The sequence below is a fragment of the Corythoichthys intestinalis genome, chromosome 13 (genome assembly GCF_030265065.1).
Source record: "Corythoichthys intestinalis isolate RoL2023-P3 chromosome 13, ASM3026506v1, whole genome shotgun sequence".
Taxonomy (NCBI): domain Eukaryota; kingdom Metazoa; phylum Chordata; class Actinopteri; order Syngnathiformes; family Syngnathidae; genus Corythoichthys; species Corythoichthys intestinalis.
Window position 1 is genome coordinate 13,820,246 of NC_080407.1, and position 24,166 is coordinate 13,844,411.

The following is a 24,166-nucleotide window of genomic DNA, read 5'->3' on the forward strand; positions in this document are numbered from 1 at the left end:
TTTTTTTAAGTTTCAATTTTATTTTTACATTCAAACTTTTTTTTTTTTTTATTGAAGCGACATTTTTTTGGGTTACATAATAAAGACAAATCTACCTCGATATGGCTCCGCCCTGGGGATACAATTTTTGATTGGGGTGACTACATTGGCACGACACCGGCGGGCATACCATATTCAATGGATTACGATCTTGGCGAAAAGTATTGCCTAAGCAACCTGATTTAGAATTCCCCTCAAGAATAATGGGAAAAAAACGCTCATTGTCAACTTATTATTACAAATATTGTTGTCAGGTATCGATTATTTTAGTAGTCGATTAATCGATAAACTAGTAAGTTCGAATAATGATTAATCGGATAAGGAACATAAAAAAATAAAGTACCTGAGCTGAGCCTCAAGCGGTATAAAAAAATGAGGATCTAAGTACAGTAAAAGAACAATTGGCTAACTTACATTGCAAAAGTCTGCTAACTTCAATGCTATAAAATGCTAACTTAAAAAAAAAAAAAAAATTTGCAATGCTCTCAACAAATGGTTCAAACACATATTCCCACAAAAATGGCTAAATATACTTATTACCTAAATTACGAATGGATTAAAAAAGCATTGGCTCAAACAAAAACTTAGCTTATATTGATCTTAACGGGGAGCAACTGGATTCAGCCATGTGAAATGAGTTGTCATATTCACTGTTGCCACTGGAGGGTAATGAATCCACCCAAATAAATAAAACTAAATGCAAACATTTTACTCACCAATACTCGAAGCAGCAAACTTTAATTTGAATCTTTTTTTTTTTTTTCGTATTAAATGACTTTAGTTAATCGATTAATTGTTGCAGCAGTACATTAAATATAACACAATACACCAAAGTATATCAGTGGGCGTGTCCTTAAGGCTTTCTGATAGTTTTCTTCTGGCCTTTTTACTGCAACATCATAAAAAAACTGAAACTATGGCTTATAGTTTTTGGTGTGCCACCCCAAGACCCAATCTGGCCACCGCAACGAAAAATTTCTTGAGGCGCCACTGGTCAGGGGTGCCCTATAGTCCGAAAATGACTGAATATGCCGCCAATAACATGCAATACTCTTGAACTGCCACAAGAGGGCGACAATGACAGCATTTTCATTTCCTTAGTATACACCACTTGTCTTATTTAAAAATGTTTACCAAATAATATGCTAAAACGCAATGTGTAACAGTTTAACCTCTGGTGCCAAACTTATGTGTGCCACGAGGGGGCGACAAATACCAACATGCTCAAAACCAAGCGATGGGGCCTAACAAAATCCTTTACAAAATGCCCTTTACCCCCAATAGACACTGAATGAAATGTTTACACAAACTTGTTTTTTTTTAAAATATAAAAAATGTCTTTATTGTTGCCCAATGAATGCTTTTCATTGTAACTGTTGCAGCAATTCGGATAAATACATTGTGAAATGAGGCATGTCACCACAAAACACTTTTGGTAGTGGTATATTTATCAAAACAAGTAGATGAAATGTTCGAGAGTGCTTTCAGTCATTCACGTGCAGGTACTTTGGCAACACGTACAAAGGTATTAAAAAAAAAAAAAAAAACTTTTAAAAACACCATGTGACCACAATTTTAGATTGTAATGCATCCACTTCTCATAATATTTTAAGAGGCATTGTGGTGTCGCAAGAGCGGAGCAAAGTGCAAGAGGGCCTCAGCAGCGTGTGAAATGCCACAGGAAGTGATTTTTCTGTTCTCCTATCCCAATTCCGTCATCACCCGCAAGGTGAACCGCTGCGGAATGACAAAAGACGCGGTTAGTTGAGAAAAGCGGCATTGAAAATGGCGAGAGAAAAGGCTCACTTTGAAGTCGTCGATGTAAGTGAGGAAGAAGCAGACAAAACTGAAGGCCACAACCCACTCACAAACGGCGCTGGCCACGTGAAAGGGATAGTCCTAAAAATATACACCTCTCAAGTCAACATTGTGCACGTGCTTAATATTGTCACCTCGACACCCACCTTGCTGTCCTTAACTCGATGGAGGTCAGTCTGCTTCACGAAAAATGCGCAAATGACGGCTTGATTGGATGTTAAGGAGAAAGATTTCTGACGTTTCATGACAGCGAGTACCAGCTTGACCTCAATGTCAACCAATCAATTTGAACTACATCTGGAAGTGAGTGAGTACTGGCGGCAATACACTGCTGGCCAAAGTATTGGCACCCTTGCAATAATGCTCAATTTCTCCCAGAAAAAAATGCTTTGGTAGTAATATCTTCATTTATTTTGCTGGCAATGAAAAAACACAAGAGTATGAAAAAAGATGAAATCATTATCATTTTACACAAAACTCAAAAAATGGGCCAGACAAAAGTATTGGCACTTTTGAAAAATCATGTGATGCTACTCTAATTTGTGTAAATAACAGCATCGGTTACTTCCCTGTGGCACATAACAGGTAGTGGCAATAACTAAATCACGCTTGCAGCCAGTTAAAATGGATTAAAGTTGACTCAACCTCTGTCCTGTGTCCTTGTGTGTACTACATTGACCATGGAGAAAAGAAAGAAGACCAAAGAACTGCCTGAGGACTTGAGAAGCAAAATTGTGAGGAATCATGAGCAATCTCAAGGCTACAAGTCCATCTCCAAAGACCTGAATGTTCCTGTGTCTACCGTGCGCAGTGTCATCAATAAGTGTAGCACAACCTTGAGACAAAATAACTGCGAACAACTGCTTCCGCTATCCATCATGAGTTTCTTACAATGCTCTGCTGGAATTTTAGACCATTGTTCTTTGGACAACTGCTTCAGATCTCTGAGATTTGAAGGGTGCCTTTTCCAAACTGCCATTTTCAGATGTCTCCACAAAGGTTCTATGGGATTCAGGTCTGGACTCATGGCTGGCCACTTTAGAAGTCTCCAGTGCTTTCTCTCAAACCATTTTCTGGTGCTTTTTAAAGTGTGTTTTGGGTCATTGTCCTGCTGGAAGACCTGTGACCTCTGAGGGAGACCCAGCTTTCTCACACTGGGCCCTACATTATGCTGCTAAATTTGTTGGTAGTCTTCAGACTTCATAATGCCATGCACACGGTCAAGCAGTCCAGTGCCAGAGGCAGCAAAGCAACCCCAAATCATCAGGGAACCTCTGCCATGCTTGACTGTGGGGACCTTGTTTTTTTCCCCCTGTAAACTCAATGTGGATAATTGAAAATGTTTAATGTTTTAAAAATATTTACACTACCGTTCAAAGTTTGGGGCCCAAACTTTTGAACGGTAGTGTACGCTTTATAAAAATAAATTTCCAACTATTTCGAATGAACATTTGCATACGATTATTATACATATATATATACACATTATCGTATTGTAGCGTCTACAAGGACAACACCAACTTGGTGATAATACACACTCGACGGGAAAACAGTAATATTTTCAGTTAATTATACCCATCAGGACGCCACAAACTGTATGTAAAAAAGTTGTCCGAGAGTTAAAGACGACGCTTGCCATTTGCATTAGCCTAATGCTAACGTGAGCATAGCATTGCCAATGCTATGCTAACGCTACGAGTTACATTTAGTGTTAATGATCACTCAGCATAGACTTGAAGGCTCAAGCAACATTGCATATTCTCTCTGGCAAAGATAAAAGAAATCTTGCAGTGTGTGCAAGCCTGGAGACTGGAGAGCAGCAGCATGTCACATGAGTGACACAACTAGACACTGTTTCGATGCGGGCTAACTACACAAAGTGTCAAACATTGTGAACACGTGATAGAAACTATGGCGCATTTTCGTTTCGTTGTCATCTTGTCAGACGAAAACTGACATTTATGCCGTTGTGTTTTAGTCTCCCAAAACACGTTTTTAGCTCGTTATTGTCATGAAAAAAATGTTGACGAAATATTTTCGTGATAGTCATCGTTGATGAAAACAACACTAATGCGCACAGTAGGCACAGGAACATTCAGGTCTTTGGAGATGGACTTATAGCCTTGAGATTTCCAATGTTTCCTCACAATTTTGCTTTTCAAGTCCTCAGACAGTTCTTTGAGCATGGAGAAAAGAAAGAAGACCAATGTGGTACACACAAGGATACACTACAGAGGTTGAGTCAACTTTAATCCATTTTAACTGGCCGCAAGTGTGATTCATTTCTTGCCACCACCTGTTATCTGCCACAGGCAAGTAACAAGTGCTGTTAATTACACAAATTAGAGAAGCATCACATGATTTTTTTCAAAGGGTGCCAATACTATAGTCCGGCCCATTTTTTTGAGTTTTGTGTGAAATGATAATGATTTTTAAAAATTTTCCCTTTCTCTTTTGTGTTTTTTCAATGAAGATATTACTACCAAAGCATTTATAATTGCAATCATTTTCTGGGAGAAATTGAGCATTATCTGACAGAATTGCAGGGGTGCCAACACTTTTGTCCAGCAGTGTAGAGGTCCAAATGTAACATGACATTACGTAAAGGATACTAGGGAAGAAGGCCAGTGAGGCAATAACAGTCACGGCCAGTCGCACCCGACACACTGTAATGGACGATTCATGTGGGAATGCTTGGTAGGAAATAACCGTCTGCAGGAGGATGTATAAAACACCACTGACGAAGAATAGCAAGGCGCCGACATCGTGAACCGCCGTGACTGCCGTCTCCTGCCAAACAAACTCGACTTTAAAACCCCGAAACGTCCAATAATGACATTTTGCGACGACCCCAACCTGGAAGGTGGCCACCACGCACATGCCAATGCAGGAGAGAATTCCCAGCACCAGCGTCGTTTTGTTGAGCTGCGGATTCACCACTCTGGTCTCCTCACTCAGCTTCTCCACAAATTTGAACCTGCTATAGATGGTAGCCATGCCTACGCACGAAAAAAAAAAGCAGATGCGCCTTTCATTCAACTTTCGTTTTCTCAAAAAAGAGAAGTGAGTCATTTTTGGGAAGTGACAAAAGAGCGCATGATGATTTATTAGAATAGGTGCTACACTTAGAGTACTTTTAGCACTCAGTGTGTTTCAATGCTATTGACGGTGACGTCCATAACATTTTGACTGGGAGGTTCAGTCAAAATGTATTGGACGTCGAACGCCATCGACGACAGTTAATGAGTTAATTCATAGACTTCATAATGATATTGATGCGGGTGGCGTAACCGTCAAAGCTGACCGAGTGTTTCTTTGAAAATTCTTGTGAATAAATGCTTCGAGCCCCGAATTCTTAATAGATATGGACGTAAAACAGTCTCGATTCTTGGTTCAAAGCAAAAAAAAAAAAAACCATGCAGTGAGCATTTTACGTAAATATGTCGAAGTACAATGCTAGTCTGTTAATGTAGCTAGCGGCCGCCTGATGTAAATAGAGCTTTTCCGGTGAAAATTCTTGTGAATAAATGCTTAAATCCCCGAATTCTTTATAGAAACAGTATGGACATAAAACAGTCTCAATTCTTGGTTAAAAGCCAAAAAAAACGTGCAGTTAACATTTATTTTACGTAAAAAAATGTCGAAGTACAATGCTAGTCTGTTAGTGAATGTAGCTAGCGGCCGCCTGATGTAAACAGAGCTTTTTCGGTGAAAATTCTTGTGAATTAATGCTTAAATCCTTGAATTCGTTATAGATATGGATGTAAAACAGTCTCGATTCTTGGTTAAAAGCAAAAAAACAAAACAAAAAGCATGCAGTTAACGTTTATTTTACGAAAAAAAAAATGTCGAAGTACAATACTAATATGTTAGTAAATGTAGCTAGCAGGCGCCTGATGTAAACAGAGCTTTTTCGGTGAAAATTCTTGTGAATTAATGCTTAAATCCTTGAATTCGTTATAGATATGGATGTAAAACAGTCTCGATTCTTGGTTAAAAGCAAAAAAACAAAACAAAAAGCGTGCAGTTAACGTTTATTTTACGAAGAAAAAAATGTCGAAGTACAATACTAATATGTTAGTAAATGTAGCTAGCAGGCGCCTGATGTAAACAGAGCTTTTTCGGTGAAAATTCTTGTGAATAAATGCTTCAAGCCCCGAATTCTTAATAGATATGGACGTAAAACAGTCTCGATTCTTGGTTCAAAGCAAAAAAAAAAAAAAAAACATGCACTGAGCAATTTACTTAAATATGTCGAAGTACAATGCTAGTCTGTTAGTGAATGTAGCTAGCGGCCGCCTGATGTAAACCGAGCTTTTCCAGTGAAAATTCTTGTGAATAAATGCTTAAATCCCCGAATTCTTTATAGATACAGTATGGACATAAAACAGTCTCGATTCTTGGTTAAAAAAAAACCCCAAAAACAAAAAAAAAAACGTGCAGTTAACGTTTATTTTACGTAAAAAAATGTCGAAGTACAATGCTAGTCTGTTAGTGAATGTAGCTAGCGGCCGCCTGATGTAAACAGAGCTTTTTCTGAGATAATTCTTGTGAATTAATGATTAAATCCTTGAATTCTTTATAGATATGGATGTAAAACAGTCTCGATTATTGGTTAAAAGCAAAAAAAAAAACAAAAAAAAAAACGTGCAGTTAACTTTTATTTTATGTAAAAAAATGTCGAAGTACAATACTAGTATGTTTGTAAATGTAGCTAGCGGGCGCCTGATGTAAACAGCGCTTTTTTGGTGAAAATTCTTGTGAATAAATGCTTAAATCCCCGAATTCCTTATAGATATGGACCTAAACAGTCTTTATAGATATGGACCTAAACAGTCTCGATTCTTGTTTATAAGCACAAAAAAAAAAAAAAAAACGTGCAATTAGCATTTATGTTACATAAATATGTCGAAGTACAATGCTAGTCAGTTAGTGAATGTAGCTAGTGGCCGCCTGATGTAAACAGAGCTTTTCCTTGAAAATTCTTGTGAATAAATGCTTAAATTCCCAAATTCTTTTTCGATATGGACTTAAGACGGCCTCGATTGTAGGTTAAATGCAAAAAAAAAAAAACGTTTAGTTCGCATTTATTTTACGTAAATATGTGGAAGTACGATGCTAGTCTGCTAGTCAATGTGGCGGCAAACTGTAAACAGCTTTTCCGGTGAAAATTATTGTCATTAAATTAGAGCTGAAACGAATACTCGAGTAACTCGAGTTTAAAAACTGATCTGAGTAATTTTATTCACCTCGAGGAATCGTTTAATTTTGCCAGCTCTAAGCATCACGTTTTGCCCGGACTACTTTTAATGCGGGACAACGCGCTGACGTCACGTGCGTAGAGGAAGACGCAATAAAAATATATATTTTTTTAAACTTACTGCAGCCGACAGGCCCGACAGCCGCTACAAACTACGCCGACGTTGCTAAAAACTACGCCCGCATGATGCTAGTGTGGTAGCAGCTAGTGTCCGATGCGTCTCATAGATATCGCATGCATTTAGGAATAGATGCAAAATGACAGACTCGGCCGTGTCCGGGCAGCGTTAGTAAACAGCCGCCATCTTTAAGCAGTAGACTTCTGATCGCTAATAAATATAATGTTACTGTCACGCCCTCACGTAACGTTAGCCCTTCGGAGGGCTATGTTTCTATTGATTATGACCTCTGTCGATACGTGGCTAACGCGTCTTACATACAGGCTTTATTTACTCTGTAAAAACACAGCGCTGTAGAGTTATGAGGGTGTAAAATTCAAACATAATAAAGCTAACTGTCAGTTTTAGCTCAGGAGTCATTGCTGAATAAGACACCAAGTAGCACTGGTCCCTAATGTGCTCCAATACAGCAGGTATCATACATTTATTTTGAACACTGCAAAAACTCAAAATCCTAACTTAAAACTTAACTAGAACTTAAAAATAGCTTGACACAAATGGAATTTAAATTAGCTTTCAAGTGATGTGTGTTATCAAGCGTAATTACATTTTTAAGTAAGAAATATGTTGGGGTTTTTTTATAAGATCTAGAAGTTTTTTGAGTGAAAGCAGTGATTATTTTTTGTAGTCACATCTTAGATGCAATTGTTGGTTGTTTTCAACAATGTACATCGAAAACAAAGACATTGATTAACTGAAAATGGTTCAATATTGGATTAAGTGTCTTTTTTTCTCATGTACATTTATAATTGCTATTTACCTTAAAAAAAGATGTTTTATCCGATTAATCAATAGAATTTTCAGTCGATTACTCGATTACTAAAATATTCAAAAATATGCTTACTTCCCTGAATTCTTTATAAATATGGACATAAAACAGTCTCGATTCTTGGTTAAAAGACACAAAACCGTGTCGTTATTATTTATTTTACGTAAATACGTCGAAGTACAATGCTAGTCAGACAATGTGGCGGCAGCCTTCCAACAAAGAGCTTTTGACGTTGAAAATTCTTGTGAAAAAACGTAAAATATCTTACCTTGAATCCTCGAACAAATCACTCCTGGCGTACTTTTTCAACATAAATCCTGCGTTTGATCGCTGCGACTGACTGTGAATAACTGATGCGGATTATGGGATGGCCCCCTATTTGAAGGTTGAACCTGACCCGTCAATATCATTATGAAGTCTATGGTTAATTATTGAAATATATATTAGCATGTGTTTTTGTGTGTATACCTACCTGCACATGCCGAAACAAATGTCATCAATCCGAATATGCAACTCTCTGGTGGGTTTGCTGCTGCGTCGCTGCAAGTTTAACAACAGCAAAATCTTCATATTGATTTTTTTTTTTTTTTAAAGTTTCACTTTAGAGTTTAGTCTCGATATTTGATTAATAAAAATCCTGCATTAACAAACTCATATCATGCATATGAATATCCAGTACATATCTTAAGATTGTTGTAGAGTTGCGTTTCTGAATAATGAAACTCTTTGAAACTGCATTTTTGCGCGCGAGAAGTTTTTTTGGGTGGAAACCCACAGAAGAGTGGAAACGAAACTAAAATCAACACGACTCATTTTGTTAGAAGATTGACAAAGTTGTTTTACCTGATGTAAGGAAACAACACGTCCACGTCGCGTCTGAAAAGTGCGATGAGGTAGGACAGGATAAAAGAGGTGGAGGACCACACCACCAAGAAGAAAGGCAGGAAGCACGAACCTTGCGTGAACCACCACATAGCATGCAGCGAGCTGGACTCGCGTCTTCGTCCTGGTTTGACCTTAAAGCGCTAGGAGGTGGGAAGAAGTATCATTTTTCAGAAGCGTTGGTCACGTGATCATCTTCCTCCACTGCGTCATGGTCCTCCTCTATCCTCTACAGTAGGGGTCCTCAAGTGCAAATCTTGAAGGTCCGCAATTATTTTTTTCATACAAGCATGGGCCCATTTATTAATGTCGATCAGGTACAAGGCAGGTCGAAGGTGGTAAAAAAAATTTTTTTGACCAAACAAAAATACAATGAACATTCTGATTAAATAAAAATACGTTAACAAAATATTTGTTTCACTTATAATAATTAAAAAGTACAATGTTTACACATGTAGACTAAATAATTTAAGTTCTGTCATTAAGGTGCAAACAATAATTGACAGTACATTTTGTAACTGTAAAACACTGCTGGACAAAAAAACATGCGCAATGGCGTACCGCAAGCAACACGTCACTTCCGCTCATTAATATTCATGACATTAGCTACTGTTGCTAAGTAAGGACAAGCCACCGTTTGTCCCTAATAGGAAATGAATGGAAAACGTGTACGAAGGAGATGTTTACGGAGTTAAACCTACCAGTTCTCTCCGAAAATGATGTGCCTGGTGCCAAATTGACTGTCAAAGATGTGGAAGAACATAAAAATGTTTAGTTAAAGAGATGGCTTTAGTGTCGAAGGCTGAAAAAGACGAAAAAAACGAGCCGACCTAAGCATAGCTTTAGCTTTTTTAATCGACGTGACTGACAATGACATTCTCCTGTTTCAACAAGCTATCCTTTACCATCAGTCCTGTCTTTCTTATATATCCTCTGGTTGTCCTACGTCTCTTTTCGTTCTTCAGGGTAATTTAGTTAGCTTTGTGTAGCGATCACAAATGCTACTCAGTGACAGCCAACGAACACTTTTAATTTTTTCATTAATAACACATCTTAATCCTATAATTTATTTACACGTCCCCCTTACTAAAGTTGTTTATATATATATATATATATATATATATATATATATATATATATATGGCGGAAAACACTCAGGTGACTTGAAGTTCCGCTCTGAGATCCTCAATTTGGCAAAATTTAAAAATTGTCCAATATGCATGTGTGATACATCATTGGAAAGCTTAAAATCTCAATTTTCTGGGGGGAGAAAAATTTTGAACAGGAAGGCATTTTTTCAAAATAATGTTTTTTAAACAGCAAATCCCTAACTGGAGGCGAGAGCACGCGAGAGCAGAATTAAAGACGCCACGATTTTAACGAGATATTATCACGTATTTACCTTGTTTCGATCCAAAAACTCCATTTAGCATGTATCACCGTATGTCAAGACACAGCTGTGAATAGCCACAGCCAGATTTTGGGGGGATTTTATGGGTGAAACATGGTGATATAACAAGGACCGCGATGCAGATATCACAGACAACAAGGAGTGGTTGAGATTTTCTTTTTCAAATATTTACCCTTTTAAATTTTATTTTTCCATTTTTCTTTGTTTGGATCGATTATTTATCAACTGACATATCGGGGAAAATGCGAAAAAACAAACAAAAAAATACAATTAAGCGGAAATTATGAGGTAGACGCCAAATTTTTCATTGTGACGTAATTTGTTTAAAAGTTTTAAATACGCGAGTGAATAATTTTTTAAAGCCGTTTTCTTTTTTTAAACTAAATATTAGACATCAATTAATGATTGTAAGCTAAAAATGACAGACATTTTGAATAACGAATATAATTGCTTACCTTCTTTTTATGGCTAGGTTGAAACAAAAGCGGTTGCGCGATGTCTGTAAATGGGGGTTTTCAGGGTAAAACGGACAAATTAAAAATAGTTCGGGAACTTCATGCGCCATGAATCTGCTATGGCAGCATATAGACATATTGTTCTATCGAACACAACAGTTGTTTTGGCTTAAAATACAGCAGTTTCTTTAAAAGAGGAGTGCAAGAGCAGAAACTGCTTTTTCAGTCTTGTCTGTGTTTTCCGCCTTTATATATATATATATATAACAGAAACGGTAACAGTGGCAGTCAGATACCATTGTAATTTTTTTCAGGTCATTCATTGTCAGACAGAAGCAGTACGGCACAACGTTACGCTAAAAAAATAAAGTAAAAATATAAAAATGGCTTACCTCTTTGTCCTCTGAAAGACCATGCCAACTCAACATAATGTTTACTGAATATGAAATGTGAATGGATTCACCGAGTTGGTGTTAAAGTCCGCGCAAGTTAATTCGGTCTTCACATTTTTACCTCTCGAGTTTTTGGTTTCCGGAAACGTATGAAGAAACCATCCTTCATGTGTCGTAATGTCTAGAGTCGTTTCAACAAGTTCCAAAAAAGCAATGCGTGATCGGCATGTTCTTTTTGAAAGATTACTGGCGAAAAGTAGCACTAATTGCGTTGTGTCTATGCGAAGACGGTTCTATAATGTCCCACTTCGGCTTTACTTCCGCTTTACGATGCGACGTCACGGTCTAAGAATAGCCTGCGTGCGGTACGCCATTGGTACAGTACATGCATAGGCGGATCTACTATTCAGGCGAAGTAGGCGATTGCCTTAGGCCCCCAACCAGTAGGGGGCCCCCAACCAGCTGCCCTTGCCCCAACGAGTAAGGGCTTGGGCCACCGGAGCTAGCAGCACCCCCAACTATTCGTCACGTATAATTATGTCAGCATACCAGACAAACAAATAACAAAACTAAAAAGAAAGCCATTTGAATGCTGCATTTATATTATCTCTCCCCCCTACACACACACTACAATGGACTGTTCCACGATAACGGACTGAGTATCAGTCGCTTAGCTTCATTTAGCGCCGTTTAGCTTCGGTTTGCTCCGTTTAGCATCGCTTAGCTCCGCTTAGCTGTTCGTTAGCTTCACTTAGTTCTCCCGCGTTTTTCATGCCACTAAGCTCGCTATTTTTGCAGCATACTTGCTACTGTGCACGTCGGGTATCATTTATTTCGAACACATGAGCGAACGTGCTCTCCATGAGAGCCAAAGTGCAGTGAGGGAGGAGTTGAGAACAGGCCGTTAATGCCTCTTTTAACTTTCTTCTTCTTCACACTGAACATAAAATACACGACAGCACATCCTGTGGCGAAACAATGCAGTACAGTTCCAACCAGTCATGCAATAACACTCAACAGCTGGTTAACAGCATTTGCTAACGAAAAAAAAAATCTATTGGTGACACCACAAGTAATGACAAAGACTGTTTTTTTACGGAGAGTAAAGCTGTCGATTAGCGGTCATATAAAGATTTTTGGAGTTAATCCCACATCAGAATTAATATTATAATATGTAGAGTAAATGCTACAGAATACAGATTCTACACTAAGAATAGCTTTCAAATGACACTTTTTATGACAAATATGATTGGCAATGAATAAGTATTATAATTATTATACTATTATATATAGTAATATACTATAAAAATAATGCTAGAATTTTTTTTAAGAATTGTTTTGAATAATGTTGGAAAGCCAAAGTCAGTGTTCTGAATCTGTTTACTTTCCATTCTTTTGCACTAGTAAATGCTACCAGCATTTAACCTCATTGTTTACTTGTGATCAATGATTGTTGTTTACATGATTATTTGTACTTTAATAAAATATTTAAGGGTTACAAAATGGGTTTGTGAATTAATAAGTGTCAACAAAAATTTAATTTCTAAATGAGTAAAAAAAAAAAATTAGTAAAAAAGAAAATTATCAGATTAGTCGACTAATCGTAAAACTAGTCGGCTGACTAATCAGGAGAAAATTTGTCGTTTAGGACAGCCCTGGTGTACTGGAACATATTTCCTCCACACCCTTCTCACCTTTTTAACCACTGACCCATGAAGAGGGCCCCTGGATATGTTCGCCTTAGGCCCCAAAATTGCCAAGTCCGCCACTGAGTACATGTTCACTTGTTCAGAACATAAATGACAAGCTTGTCATTAAGGTGCATACATAACAATTATTAATAGTAACTTTAACTGTAAAACACTGCTCAATTAGAGAAATGGCATTTGGCTGTTTACTCACATCATCAGCCAGTACTTCAGTGCATCTGAGAGAGAGATTTGTTTGATTTTTGTTGTCATTTCCTCCTTTTCTTTCCCTTTCAACATTGCTGTCATCATGTCAGTCACTGTTATTTTTTCTCTATCAGAGAACGGCTTCTTATGTTTGGCCAACACCCACGACACTCTGAGTGAGCACTCTGTTGCCGTTTGTTGTTGTGTCATAGATTTAACAATAACCTTGCTTGACTCTTGATATGACTGCTCCAACCTGTTCACACTTCTCTTCAAAACTCTGCTCTTTAACGTAGTGGAGTTTCACATTTTCATGCACTTTTTATCAGAGCGACTGTCTTGAAGCATATTAAGCACATAGGTTTGGTACTTGCAGTTGGTAAAATGGATGCCTTTTTTTTTCAGTCCATTCCTCATTGAAACGGCGATTTTCATTGTCCACTTTTCTTCTCTCGGTCAACTTTGAGCATGCCATTTTGTGAGATTCGGTCTTCTACTGGTGGCATGTAAACAAACAGATTGCAAAGTGCCGGGTGCGACTCGTGTTTCACACCGCTGCGGTCCGTCCGCTCTTGCTAGCAGCATGCAGGCTCTTTCAGCCAATCAGCGCATCCATACAGGCTCTCTCAGCTAATAAGCGCATCGTTGTCATAGAGATGACAACAGAAGTGGGAACATGGAAGATATTTGACCAAAAATGAAACAGAATTTAGCGATAGAATAGTAGCGCGTAGCGATAGATCAGCGATTCATACAAATATTTTTTTTAAAGTGCCGTTTGCTCTGGGTCCGGAGAGAGGTGTGTCGTGGTCCAGTCATGGACCGCGGTCCGCTAGTTGAGGACCCCTGTTCTACAGTAATGAGGACAAGCCCAATACAAAGTGGAGGGTTGGGAGGGTAACGCCACCAAACAGGCTAATACATTTGAAATAAGATGGACACTTTTTTCCGAAGTGAAGAAACTTTAATTGACTTTCCATGAGCCCAAAAGACCACTTTTTACTTTACATTTGATTGAGGTGACTTTCCATGATCGCCATGATCTTGGATGACTACAGTCCTCCTTCGTTCATACTGGGTGTAGTTTTTCAATATTGTTCTCTTTGCATTTTTTTCTGCAACTTTCATTTCAAGTGGCACATCTGCAAAATAAAAGGGGGAAGTATGAGTGATGCCCCTTGAAGGTACAGTCGTGTGAAAAAATTAGGATACCCCAATAAATATTCAGTCCTTTATGAAGAAATGTTTACATATCGTTCTCTGATCTTGTGTTCTTTATCTCTGGAAAAGAAAGTAATTTAATTGCATGTACATAAATTAATAAAATTAACATTGTTTTACTCATTAAACCAAATATTTCAACAAAAATGCAAATTCTAACTAAGGAAAAAGTTAGGACGCCCTACCACCTAATAGCTAGTGTGCTTTTTGTAGCCATCTACTAGTCTTTGACATCGGGCTGAAGAAAGTTTGCCCCACTCCTCAACGCAGAATACTTTTAACATTGACTGACTGTTGAAGTCAGAGAAAACACCATGGTGAGATCAAATGAGCTGTCTGAGGCCTTCAGAATGACCTTATGAGTTTGGTAAGGATTTCAAAAGATCTTAAAACAATATGAAATAAAACCATTCCACTGTCTGGAAAAAGGCTACAAGTGAAGGACATTCAAAACAACTGCCAACATGCCCAGGTCTGGCCGTCCAAGCAAGTTCACCCCAAGAGCAGATCACACGATGCTAAAAGAAGTCTCCAAAAACCCTAAAATGTTGTCACTGGACCTACAGCATGTGAAAGTGCATGCATCTACAACAGTGGTCTCCAAACTCTTCCACATAGGGTCGCAGGATTTCATTCCAACAGAACAAGGCAACACCTATGCACCAATCTGGTGTCTTACAAGTGTAATCAGTTGATTGCAGTCAGGTGCTGCTTGTTTTAGCAGAAACTTAATTGGTTAAACTGTCGGTACTCGATCGGTTGGAACAAAAACCAGGATCCACAGCGGCCCTTGAGGTTCGGTTTGGAGACCCCTGATCTACAATTAGAAAGAGACACACAAATTGCTCTCCAAGAAGAACATGAAGGCCAAACTGAAGTTTGCCATAGTGAATTAGACAAAGACCAGGATATATTAATCTAAAATTGAATTATTTGGACATCAGAACAGAGGGCAAGTTTGGCGTAAACCCAATACAGCATTCCAGGAAAAGAACCATACCAACTGTAAAGCATGGAGGTGGAAACGTCATGGTTTGGGGATGCTTTGCTGCAGCAGCATCTGGCCAGCTCACCATCATAGAATCCACCATGAATTCTATCGTGTATCAGAGGGTGCTTGAATAAGGAACATGTGAGATAATCTCTGGAAAAATTAAAACTGAAGCGAAACTGGACCCTGCAACATGACAATGACCCAAAACATAACAAATCCACCAAGGACTGGCTGAAAAGGATGAAATGGAGAGTCCTGGAATGGCCGAGTCAAAGCCCAGATCTTAATCCCATTGAGATGCTGTGGAGTGACTTGAAACCGGATGTACATGCAAGAAACCCCTCAAACATCTCACAGCTGAAAGTATTCTGCGTTGAGGAGTGCGGGAAACTTCTTCTTCAGGCCGATAACAAATACTATTTCTTTTTTCAAATTTTAATATCTAGTTGACTAGTCTCTTCATCACTAGTCACCTGGTGTCCCCTGAGGGGAGGGGCTACTTTTCAGCCGCAGCCTCCTGACTATCCGGACCCCTGGCTGGATGGACGTCCTCGTTGCCCAACCCCCGTCTCATCTGGCTAGATGGACCTCCTCTTGTTCCCTCAGTCTATTGCATTTCTGTGAACTGTAACTCCATCTGCTAATTCCCATTAGCAGTCCTGGTGCATCTTGTCTATCCGTCCTGGGAGTGGATCTCTCCTGACTGTGGTTATCCCCAAGGTTTCTAATTTTTTCCCAAAGAGTAAAATTTAATGAGGTGTCCTAATTTTTTCACATGTCTATAGTTAATAACTCATTCACTTCTGACCTTGGCAGCAAAGACTTTGAGAGTAAAGATGATGAGGACCACCATAATGCAGTATTTGTAGAAGCGGAGTTTGTTCTGATGAGCTTGCCTAGGAAATGTTTGTGTGTGCACGTTAGCTGGATTTTTGTTGAAGAAATGATACCTTGATTGTGGTTCTTACCAATTCTGATGCCGCACATACTCATCCATGTGCAGGAACTTGCCAAACATCTTTTGAGGGAGCTCAAACTGGGACGGCTGCGGGAACATGGATTTGTAGAATTCTGCCATCTTTGCCTTCATGTTCCCAGCATTTGATTGGGAGTGGTCGATGTCATCATTTATGCATACGAACTTCCTGTTGGAGCAAGTTACAAAGCCGTTTAATCACGAGGAACTTTTGGTGTTTTGGGGCTTCCTTACTTTGGCCGAGCCTTTATGTCATTAAATTGGCGAGTGGCTTCAGCCACGTTGTTGTGGATCATCTTAAAATGGACCTCATCCGAACCCGTGATCTCATACCTGTTGGACAGATCAGTTATGAAATGAACGGAGGTTACTTCACGCTACAGGTTGTCAGAAGAGGGCTCACTTGTACTTCTTCTGGTTTGAGAAGAGACTGCGAATGCGATCCGTGACAGGCTTGCAGTTCATGAAGAGACTTTTTGTGATCTTTGGAGACGAGGAAACCATCAAGATCTTCTAAGATCACGTGAAAAGATATGCCAAGCGCAAAGTTAAGGTCGGGTCCCACCTGGTTGGCCGGCCTGGCTTTGTTTGGAAGCATTTTCGAGCAGTCAACCAACTGATTCTCCAAAGTTGTCAAGTCCTTGTAGCAACCACAGGAGAGAAAAGAAAGTCTTATTCAAAATAGCACTTTTTTTGGTGGAGTTCTCATCTCCAAACCCACCTGGGGTTTCAGTGGCTGCTTGAAGATTCTCGTGGCTAGAGCTTGAATTTCGCTGCCAGATAGAAAGCCAGAACGGTCTTGATCAGCGGTGTCAAACACTGCTGAGATGTTAGCCTGCTGTGTGACGCTCATCAAGAAATAATAGTAGGAAAAGGCAAACTGCATGTCGTCTGAGTGACGTAAATGGTGGCTGGAAGTCTTCTGGAATTCTTGTGGGAATCTGCAAAAAAAAAAAGGCAATTCAGCCGAGGAAGTCAACCTTGCAGAAGACCTGAAATCAGAACTGGCTGGCTCTCACGTGTCCTGCAGCTCCTGCATGACAAGCTTGTCAATCATATGGGCCGCGTGTGCGATCACTCTTCGGGCGGAGCGGCCAAACTTATGGTTGTATAGATTGTCGACATAGCGTAAGGAGGAGCTAAAACTGTCCTGCAGCTTTCGGCCAACGGCAACGCTGTTCGTCTCGTACTTCAGCGCTCTTTGTAGATGATCTTCTTCCTGTTGAGTTAACGTGACTTGGAATTGCAAGATACAAAGTCGGACTACGTCAGACTTACCTCAAGTAGTTCTTGGAAGAATTCAGTCTTCTCCCATGGCAGAAAGCCTTTGCTTGAAGGGACAAAGTGATGGAGATTCAGATCCACTGGACCTGCTAAATCTCTGTTGTCCTCGTTCTCATTTGAAAAAACACTTGTTGGTTTTGGTGTCAGTCTTGACTTTTGGCTGGTTGCTCGAGTCTTATTGGATTCAGAAAACCCATCAGCACTTGGAATAGACCTGCGAATTCTTACTTTAAAAGTCAAATAAAAGCATGTTAAAGTGCATGTGACACGAAAAAGCATGTTTATTTCATAATACACGCGGTATTTTATGCTCCTGAATGATATGGACCGCTTGGATGTGTGTGGAAGCGATCGCTATATTTATTTAGTGTTTTTGAATCCCGCGCCATGAAAATGAGTGACTTCCAGCTTCGGTCTTGCATTGAGGAGGAGGGCGCTGTGACGTGTACGGGAGAAGGACTCCTCTTCACTATACAGCCTACTGTTGTGTATGAGGACTAAGGATTCAGCTGATTTTTCGGATTAATACGTTTATTTTTTGCATCACGCCAGCCAAACGGCTGCAGAAAAATCTTGCTGTATGAGGGAGAGGCGTGTGCGCCTTTTTGGAGTTTCAAAAGGTTCCCATTCACCGTGGATATTGGCCAAAACAAGCCCTACTACTGTGGGACCATTGGACTTACGAGGAAGTGAGTAAACATCTTGTTTTGTATGATGTCAAATACGAATACAGCGATTACAAAGTAAACACTACAAACTTTCTTTAAATAAAGGACTACTTACGTTTGATCATTGATAGGCATGTAAAAAGCTCTCCTCATGCACATTAGCTGCACGTTAGCTGCACAACAACTACAGCCGCCCTCATCCGGGGAACGAGCTGTAAATTGCTCTCCGCCGGGCGGTTTGCCGATCCGCAAAGACAATCGACAACCCAGTCGTCATGTCAAATAATCCGGGCTAGTTATGTGTGATGTTCCGCTTCGAAGACTTTGAAACATCACTCTGTTCGGGTTAGCGTGTCGGCTAGCTGTCACGCCTCTTGGTTTGTTTACATTCTCCGAAGCTATTGGGGAAAAATACTTGGATAAAAAGAATATCCTGTAAAAATATTGGAGTAGAGAGAGTGAAACAATGACATTTTGCGGCTCTCTTCGTGCGTTTTCCTCGTTTTGAATAATTCCCCCTCAATGGGCTGTATAGTAAAACTGATGAGCCTAGTCTCCCGCTGACGTCATCCACCTGTTGGGGACGCTTGAGCCCTATAATGGTAGGCGTGGCTAACCGGCAGATTAATTTCTCGTCATCTGCGCTTTGCTAAATTATTGTATATAGTCGAATCGTATCAAAATATGATTCTAATTCACATAATAATGCTATTTAAGACTTTTTTCCCCTGTCGTGTGCTTTTTAAGTGTATTTATAAGCAGAATCATCGACAGTTGTTTATTATTTTTACCATTGCAGTCTCCTCCATCCCATTCACAGGCAGCATTGTTGCACGCCTGGTTACAGCGCCCGTTCTTGATCAAGTGTCCCAGGCAACCGTTAGAACAAGCTGGGACCAGCCAGGCGAGATAGACCTGGGGGGGGGGACAGTTTTGTCGATGAGGAGTAAGTGTCCATTTTTATCTATCAAGACACAATGATCTGGAGAACACACTTGTTGCCGGAAGATATTTACCACTTTAGTTAAAAGCAGCTGTACCCACTTTAATGTCAATATTAGAGGGTTTTGTGCCCGTGTTAGTTACTTTCTGCCCCCTGGATGGGGTGTAGAAGTCATCCAACCACACATCCTTCCCAAACATCACGTCGTCATTAAGGTAAATGAACTTCTGTGAGATTCCTGGAATGCGATGAAGGTTGCTCTCTATCGCGGGGGAGCTGAAGGTGGGGAGATGGCTGTGGTTCAAGAAAATTTCCTATAATTCAGGGGCGATAATCGTTCATTAGATACAAACGATCCCAAGGCAATGCCAAATACTGCACACAAATGTGTGTCCGGTTTGATTGTTAGTTTTATTCCCTGTAAAATGAATTGAAAATGAACTAATTAGAATGCATTACAAAACCCATTCTATTTGTAGAAGGGAAATCCTTTCTGACAATAGAGTTGAAGTGTGAGAGGCTTACCTGATGGGTGACAATGGAAACCCGGGGATTTTGCAGGTTGAGCCAGGAGGGAATCTGTCCATTCGTGACGATGAAAATGTGCCGTACCCACGGAGCGTGTTTCTCCACTGAGCGTAACGAATGAATGAGCGCACTGTTGTCCTCAAAGCGGTTGGCTCTGAGAAAATCTCGAGTCTCCTTCTTTGTCCTTCTTCCACTATATACAGTGGGGCAAATAAGTATTTAGTCAACCACTAATTGTGCAAGTTCTCCCACTTGAAAATATTAGCGAGGCCTGTGATTGTCAACATGGGTAAACCTCAATCATGAGAGACAGAATGTGGAAAATAAAAAAAAACAGAAAATCACATTTTTGATTTTTAAAGAATTTATTTGCAAATCATAGTGGAAAATAAGTATTTGGTCAATACCAAAAGTTCATCTCAATACTTTGTTATGTACCCTTTGTTGGCAATAACGGAGGCCAAATGTTTTCTGTGACTCTTCGCAAGCTTTTCACACACTGTTGCTGGTTTTTTGGCCCATTCCTCCATGCAGATCTCCTCTTGAGCAGTGATGTTTTGGGGCTGTCGTTGGGCAACACGGACTTTCAACTCCCTCCACAGATTTTCGATGGGGTTGAGATCTGGAGACTGGCTAGGCCACTCCAGGACCTTGAAATGCTTCTTACGAAGCCACTCTTTTGTTGCCTTGGGGCAACAATGTTTGGGATTATTGTCATGCTGAAAGACCCAGCCACGTCTCATCTTCAATGCCCTTGCTGACGGAAGGAGATTTTCACTCAAAATCTCTCGATACATGGCCCCATTCATTCTTTCCTTTACACAGATCAGTCGTCCTGGTCCCTTTGCAGAAAAACAGCCCCAAAGCATGATGTTTTAACCCCCATGCTTCACAGTGGGAATGGTGTTCTTCGGATGCAATTCAGTATTCATTCTCCTCCACACACGAGAACCTGTGTTTCTACCAAAAAGTTCTTATTTTGGTTTCATCTGACCATAACGCATTCTCCCAGTCCTCTTCTGGATCATCCAAATGCTCTCTAGCGAACCGCAGATGGGCCTGGACATGTACTTTCTTCAGCAGGGGGACACGTCTGGCAGTGCAGGATTTGAGTCCCTGGCAGCGCACTGTGTTACTGATAGTAGCCATTGTTATTGTGGTCCCAGCTCTCTGTAGGTCATTCACTAGGTCCCCCCGTGTGGTTCTGGGATTTTTGCTCACCGTTCTTTTTATCATTTTGACGCCACGGGGTGAGATCTTGCATGGAGCCCCAGATCGAGGGAGATTATCAGTGATCTTGTATGTCTTCAATTTTCTAATATTGCTCTCACAGTTGATTTCTTTATACCAACCGTTTTACCTATTTCAGATTCAGTCTTCCCAGCATGGCGCAAGTCTACAATTTTGTCTCTGGTGTTCTTCGACAGCTCTTTGGTCTTGGCCTTAGTGGAGTTTGGAGGGTGACTGACTGAGGTTGTGGACAAGTGTCTTTTCTACCGATAATGAAAAAAACAGGTGCCATTATTACAGGTAACGAGTGGAGCTTCATTAGACCTCGTTAGAAGAAGTTAGACCTCTTTGACAGCGAGAAATTTTGCTTGTTTGTAGTTGTTGTTTGACCAAATACTTATTTTCCACTCTAATTTGGAAATAAATTCTTTAAAAATCAAACAATGTGATTTTCTGTTTTTTTCTCCACATTCTGTCTCTTATGGTTGAGGTTTACCCATGTTGACAATTACAGGCCTCTCTATTTTTTTCAAGTAGGAGAACTTGCATAATTGGTGGTTGACTAAATACGTATTTGCCCCACTGTATAAATGGCGGAAAACACAGGGCTGAAAAAGCAGTTTCTGCTCTTGCACCCCTCTTTAAAATAAACTGCTGTATTTTAAGCCAAAAGAACTGTTGTGTTTGATAGAACAATATGTCTATATGCTGCAATAGCAGATTCATGGCGCATTAAGCCTCCAAACTATTTTTAATTTGTCCGTCTTACCCTGAAAACCCCCGTTTACAGGCGTCGCGCAACCGCTTTTGTTTCAACCCAGCCATAAAAACAAGGAAAGTAATTATATTTATTATTCAAAATGTCTGTCATTTTTAGCTTAAAATCATTAATCAATGTCTAATATTTCATAAAAAAAAAAAAAGACTTTAAAAAATTATTCACTCGCATATTTTAAACTTTTAAACAAATTACATCACAATGAAAAAAATGGTGTCTGTAAAAAAGTAACGGATATCTACCTCATCGTTTTCAGCCCCGTCGTGCCATTTCATGTTTTCTGTCACTTTCTGCCACACATTGCCGTTCAGTGAAAAAAAGGCCCATATCACACCGGTCCGTAATGCATAAGAGTTTGGAAACCACTGTGCTATAGTTCAGTATAATGATAATACTTCATAAAGATGAAGTTGTGCTAAGAAAAAAAAAGTACCATTATTTAAGTTTTTTTTTTTTTTTAATCTGACATTGTAAGCAGTCATCCACAATGTTACTCATTACTTGCAGTTTTTTTTTTTTTTTTTTGAACGAATAATATTTTTGACTTGTACTTGAGTACATTTTTTGATGACTACTCTTACTTTTACTTAGTTAATATAATTTAGAAGTACAATAACTCTACTCTTTACTTTAGTACTGTATTCTTTTTCTGGATGGTTCAAACATGTTTCAATGTGTGTTTGTAAGACTCTTCGCTCACCTCAAACCTCCTTGTTGCCTGTCTAGCTGCTCTTTGGCTGCCATCAGGTCTCTCAGCAGAGTATCGTCTGTACCATTCACCCAAGTGTACACCAAATCAATGGGTATAGGTGTACACTCTCTGAAAACCAGAAGCAATTAAACAACCAGGAATGCCTTTTCTTTTGTATTTGAATTTCAAAAATCCATTGATTGTATGTCTTTTTTTAGATGAGAATATTACCCTTAGGCCAATTGTTCACTCACCTGCTGTGGAATGATGTACAATTGTTCGCATTCTGTTTGACACGAAACACCTCATTAGGCTGACGGGACCGGTCGCGACTCTGCTGTTCCACGAACTAGGTATGTGAGAAAAGACTTTGGTTGATCTACAGTAATAAATGATGACAGCTTCTGTGTTAGATCATAATCTTAAACAGGTGTACATTTATAATTTGGCTTTTGAACAAGCCAATTTTACCGGTGTGCAAAAGAAAAAAATGTACATGTTTGTTTTTTGACAATGATTTGAACAAATGTCGATTTTGAACTGTCACTTTACTCATAAACAATCATTCAATGGAGACTACTTTTAACAGCCTGACAAGTTTGGAATCGTACCTTTTTTCAATTTTGCTATCCACTTGAATGGCTTTAGGACATTTTAGGTAAATATAACCAGAGCCTACTCACCTCGCCGATATGGTACAGGCACAGCATCAAAATAACGAGGGTTGCATAGTAGGTCAGAATTCTTACTTGGCGACACATGCAATAGTATGCCAGACTTTTGAGTACCACGTCGATTTCACCCATAGTTCTTAAAGGAGTACAGTAAAGATTGTGATGAGTTTTTCCCATAAATGTGGGTGTGGCCGTTTTAGGTACTAAAGTATTAGGTATAAGCCCGTCCCTGACAAGCTTAACTAGAATGCAAATGACTTTTTTGTTTTTATGTGTGACTCACTGGCAGCCATTGACAGTGATGGACGTTCAGGTTATGATGTTATATCATCTCTACTCATGTTGAGACTAAACCTACGCCCTTGACTGACTGTCCAACCTGCATCGAGAGTTAGCATAACATTAAACTGTGTAAACTTGCTAACCTGCAAAACGACTGCGGTCAGGCCAGCCTCCACAAGGAACAACGAAGTCAAGCTAGCCGTCCCTCATTTGGATCATTTTTGCATTATGTGCATTATGGTAATGCACGCAGTAGCTTCAGAGTGCAAGTCCCATTATTAAAAAAACACAAGGAGGTGTCCAATAATGGGTCCACTTCAGGGGGACACTGGCATGAACATGAACTGACATGAAGAAAAAAAATATGTGAAATGAAATCACACATCATGGTTCGAATCTTGGGGTAGTCTAGTATGCCTCAAATGTAGATCGGTCCTCAGATTTTTTTTTTTTTCCAATTATTTTTTTCCCATATCACTTTTATGTTACAATACTTTAGTTTGAGTCCAAGGGTGCTCCAGTGTTACCCAGAAGTGGACCCATTCTCGGATAGCTCTCCGTTTTTTAATGAAGGGACTAGCACTTCAAAATGTTTTAGTCGTTTTTGAAAACAAAGGTTTGAATCAAACGTTGTCTCACCTGAACCAATACACATGTAAGTTGGTATAAGTCAATACAGATTTATTTTGCATTGATCATTAAGCCTATCAATTAATCGGGTTCATGTTCGTGAGAAATGTAGCACTGACCAGTGACCCCCGGTCACCCAATTTGTTTGGTTTCTTAAGGGGCGTCACT

General features: G+C 39.6%; 2 protein-coding genes across 3 annotated transcripts; both read right to left on the minus strand.

Annotated features, from left to right (window-relative positions):
• Positions 1-1,215: 1,215 nt before the first annotated feature.
• Positions 1,216-9,235, minus strand: dram1 (DNA-damage regulated autophagy modulator 1). 2 transcript variants are annotated; one of them, XM_057856161.1, is made up of 7 exons: positions 8,908-9,235; positions 8,537-8,604; positions 4,714-4,856; positions 4,470-4,647; positions 2,004-2,062; positions 1,846-1,938; positions 1,216-1,776 (listed from the first exon to the last, which is right to left on the minus strand). In XM_057856161.1, exons 1-7 carry the CDS (start codon positions 9,036-9,038, stop codon positions 1,741-1,743), a joined length of 708 nt encoding a protein of 235 aa, XP_057712144.1. In that variant the 5' UTR covers positions 9,039-9,235; the 3' UTR covers positions 1,216-1,740. The 2 variants fall into 2 exon arrangements, with proteins under 2 accessions (XP_057712144.1, XP_057712145.1); XM_057856162.1 differs by lacking the exon at positions 8,537-8,604 and having other exon boundaries at positions 1,219-1,776; positions 8,908-9,204.
• LOC130927947 (N-acetylglucosamine-1-phosphotransferase subunits alpha/beta-like) lies at positions 9,110-23,218 on the minus strand. The gene is made up of 15 exons (XM_057854096.1): positions 23,096-23,218; positions 22,667-22,761; positions 22,422-22,541; positions 19,711-19,906; positions 19,329-19,499; positions 19,034-19,157; positions 17,569-17,801; positions 17,310-17,509; positions 17,012-17,231; positions 16,856-16,930; positions 16,694-16,773; positions 16,525-16,623; positions 16,283-16,459; positions 16,123-16,210; positions 9,110-9,175 (listed from the first exon to the last, which is right to left on the minus strand). The coding sequence occupies exons 1-15, from the start codon at positions 23,216-23,218 to the stop codon at positions 9,110-9,112; spliced, it is 2,067 nt and encodes a 688-aa protein (XP_057710079.1).
• Positions 23,219-24,166: the final 948 nt, after the last annotated feature.

Coding starts and splice junctions, on each gene's coding strand:
- dram1 (XM_057856161.1), bottom strand. CDS start 9,038: ATGTGGTGGTTCACGCAAGGTTCGTGCTTCCTGCCTTTCTTCTTGGTG. Junction 1,939..2,003: donor ATCGAGTTAAGGACAGCAAG/GTGGGTGTCGAG, acceptor GTATATTTTTAG/GACTATCCCTTTCACGTGGC. Junction 1,777..1,845: donor CTTACATCGACGACTTCAAA/GTGAGCCTTTTC, acceptor GTCATTCCGCAG/CGGTTCACCTTGCGGGTGAT.
- LOC130927947 (XM_057854096.1), bottom strand. CDS start 23,218: ATGGGTGAAATCGACGTGGTACTCAAAAGTCTGGCATACTATTGCATG. Junction 19,907..22,421: donor AGGCAACAAGGAGGTTTGAG/GTGAGCGAAGAG, acceptor CACTGTATATAG/TGGAAGAAGGACAAAGAAGG. Junction 19,158..19,328: donor CCCCATCCAGGGGGCAGAAA/GTAACTAACACG, acceptor CCCCCCCCCCAG/GTCTATCTCGCCTGGCTGGT.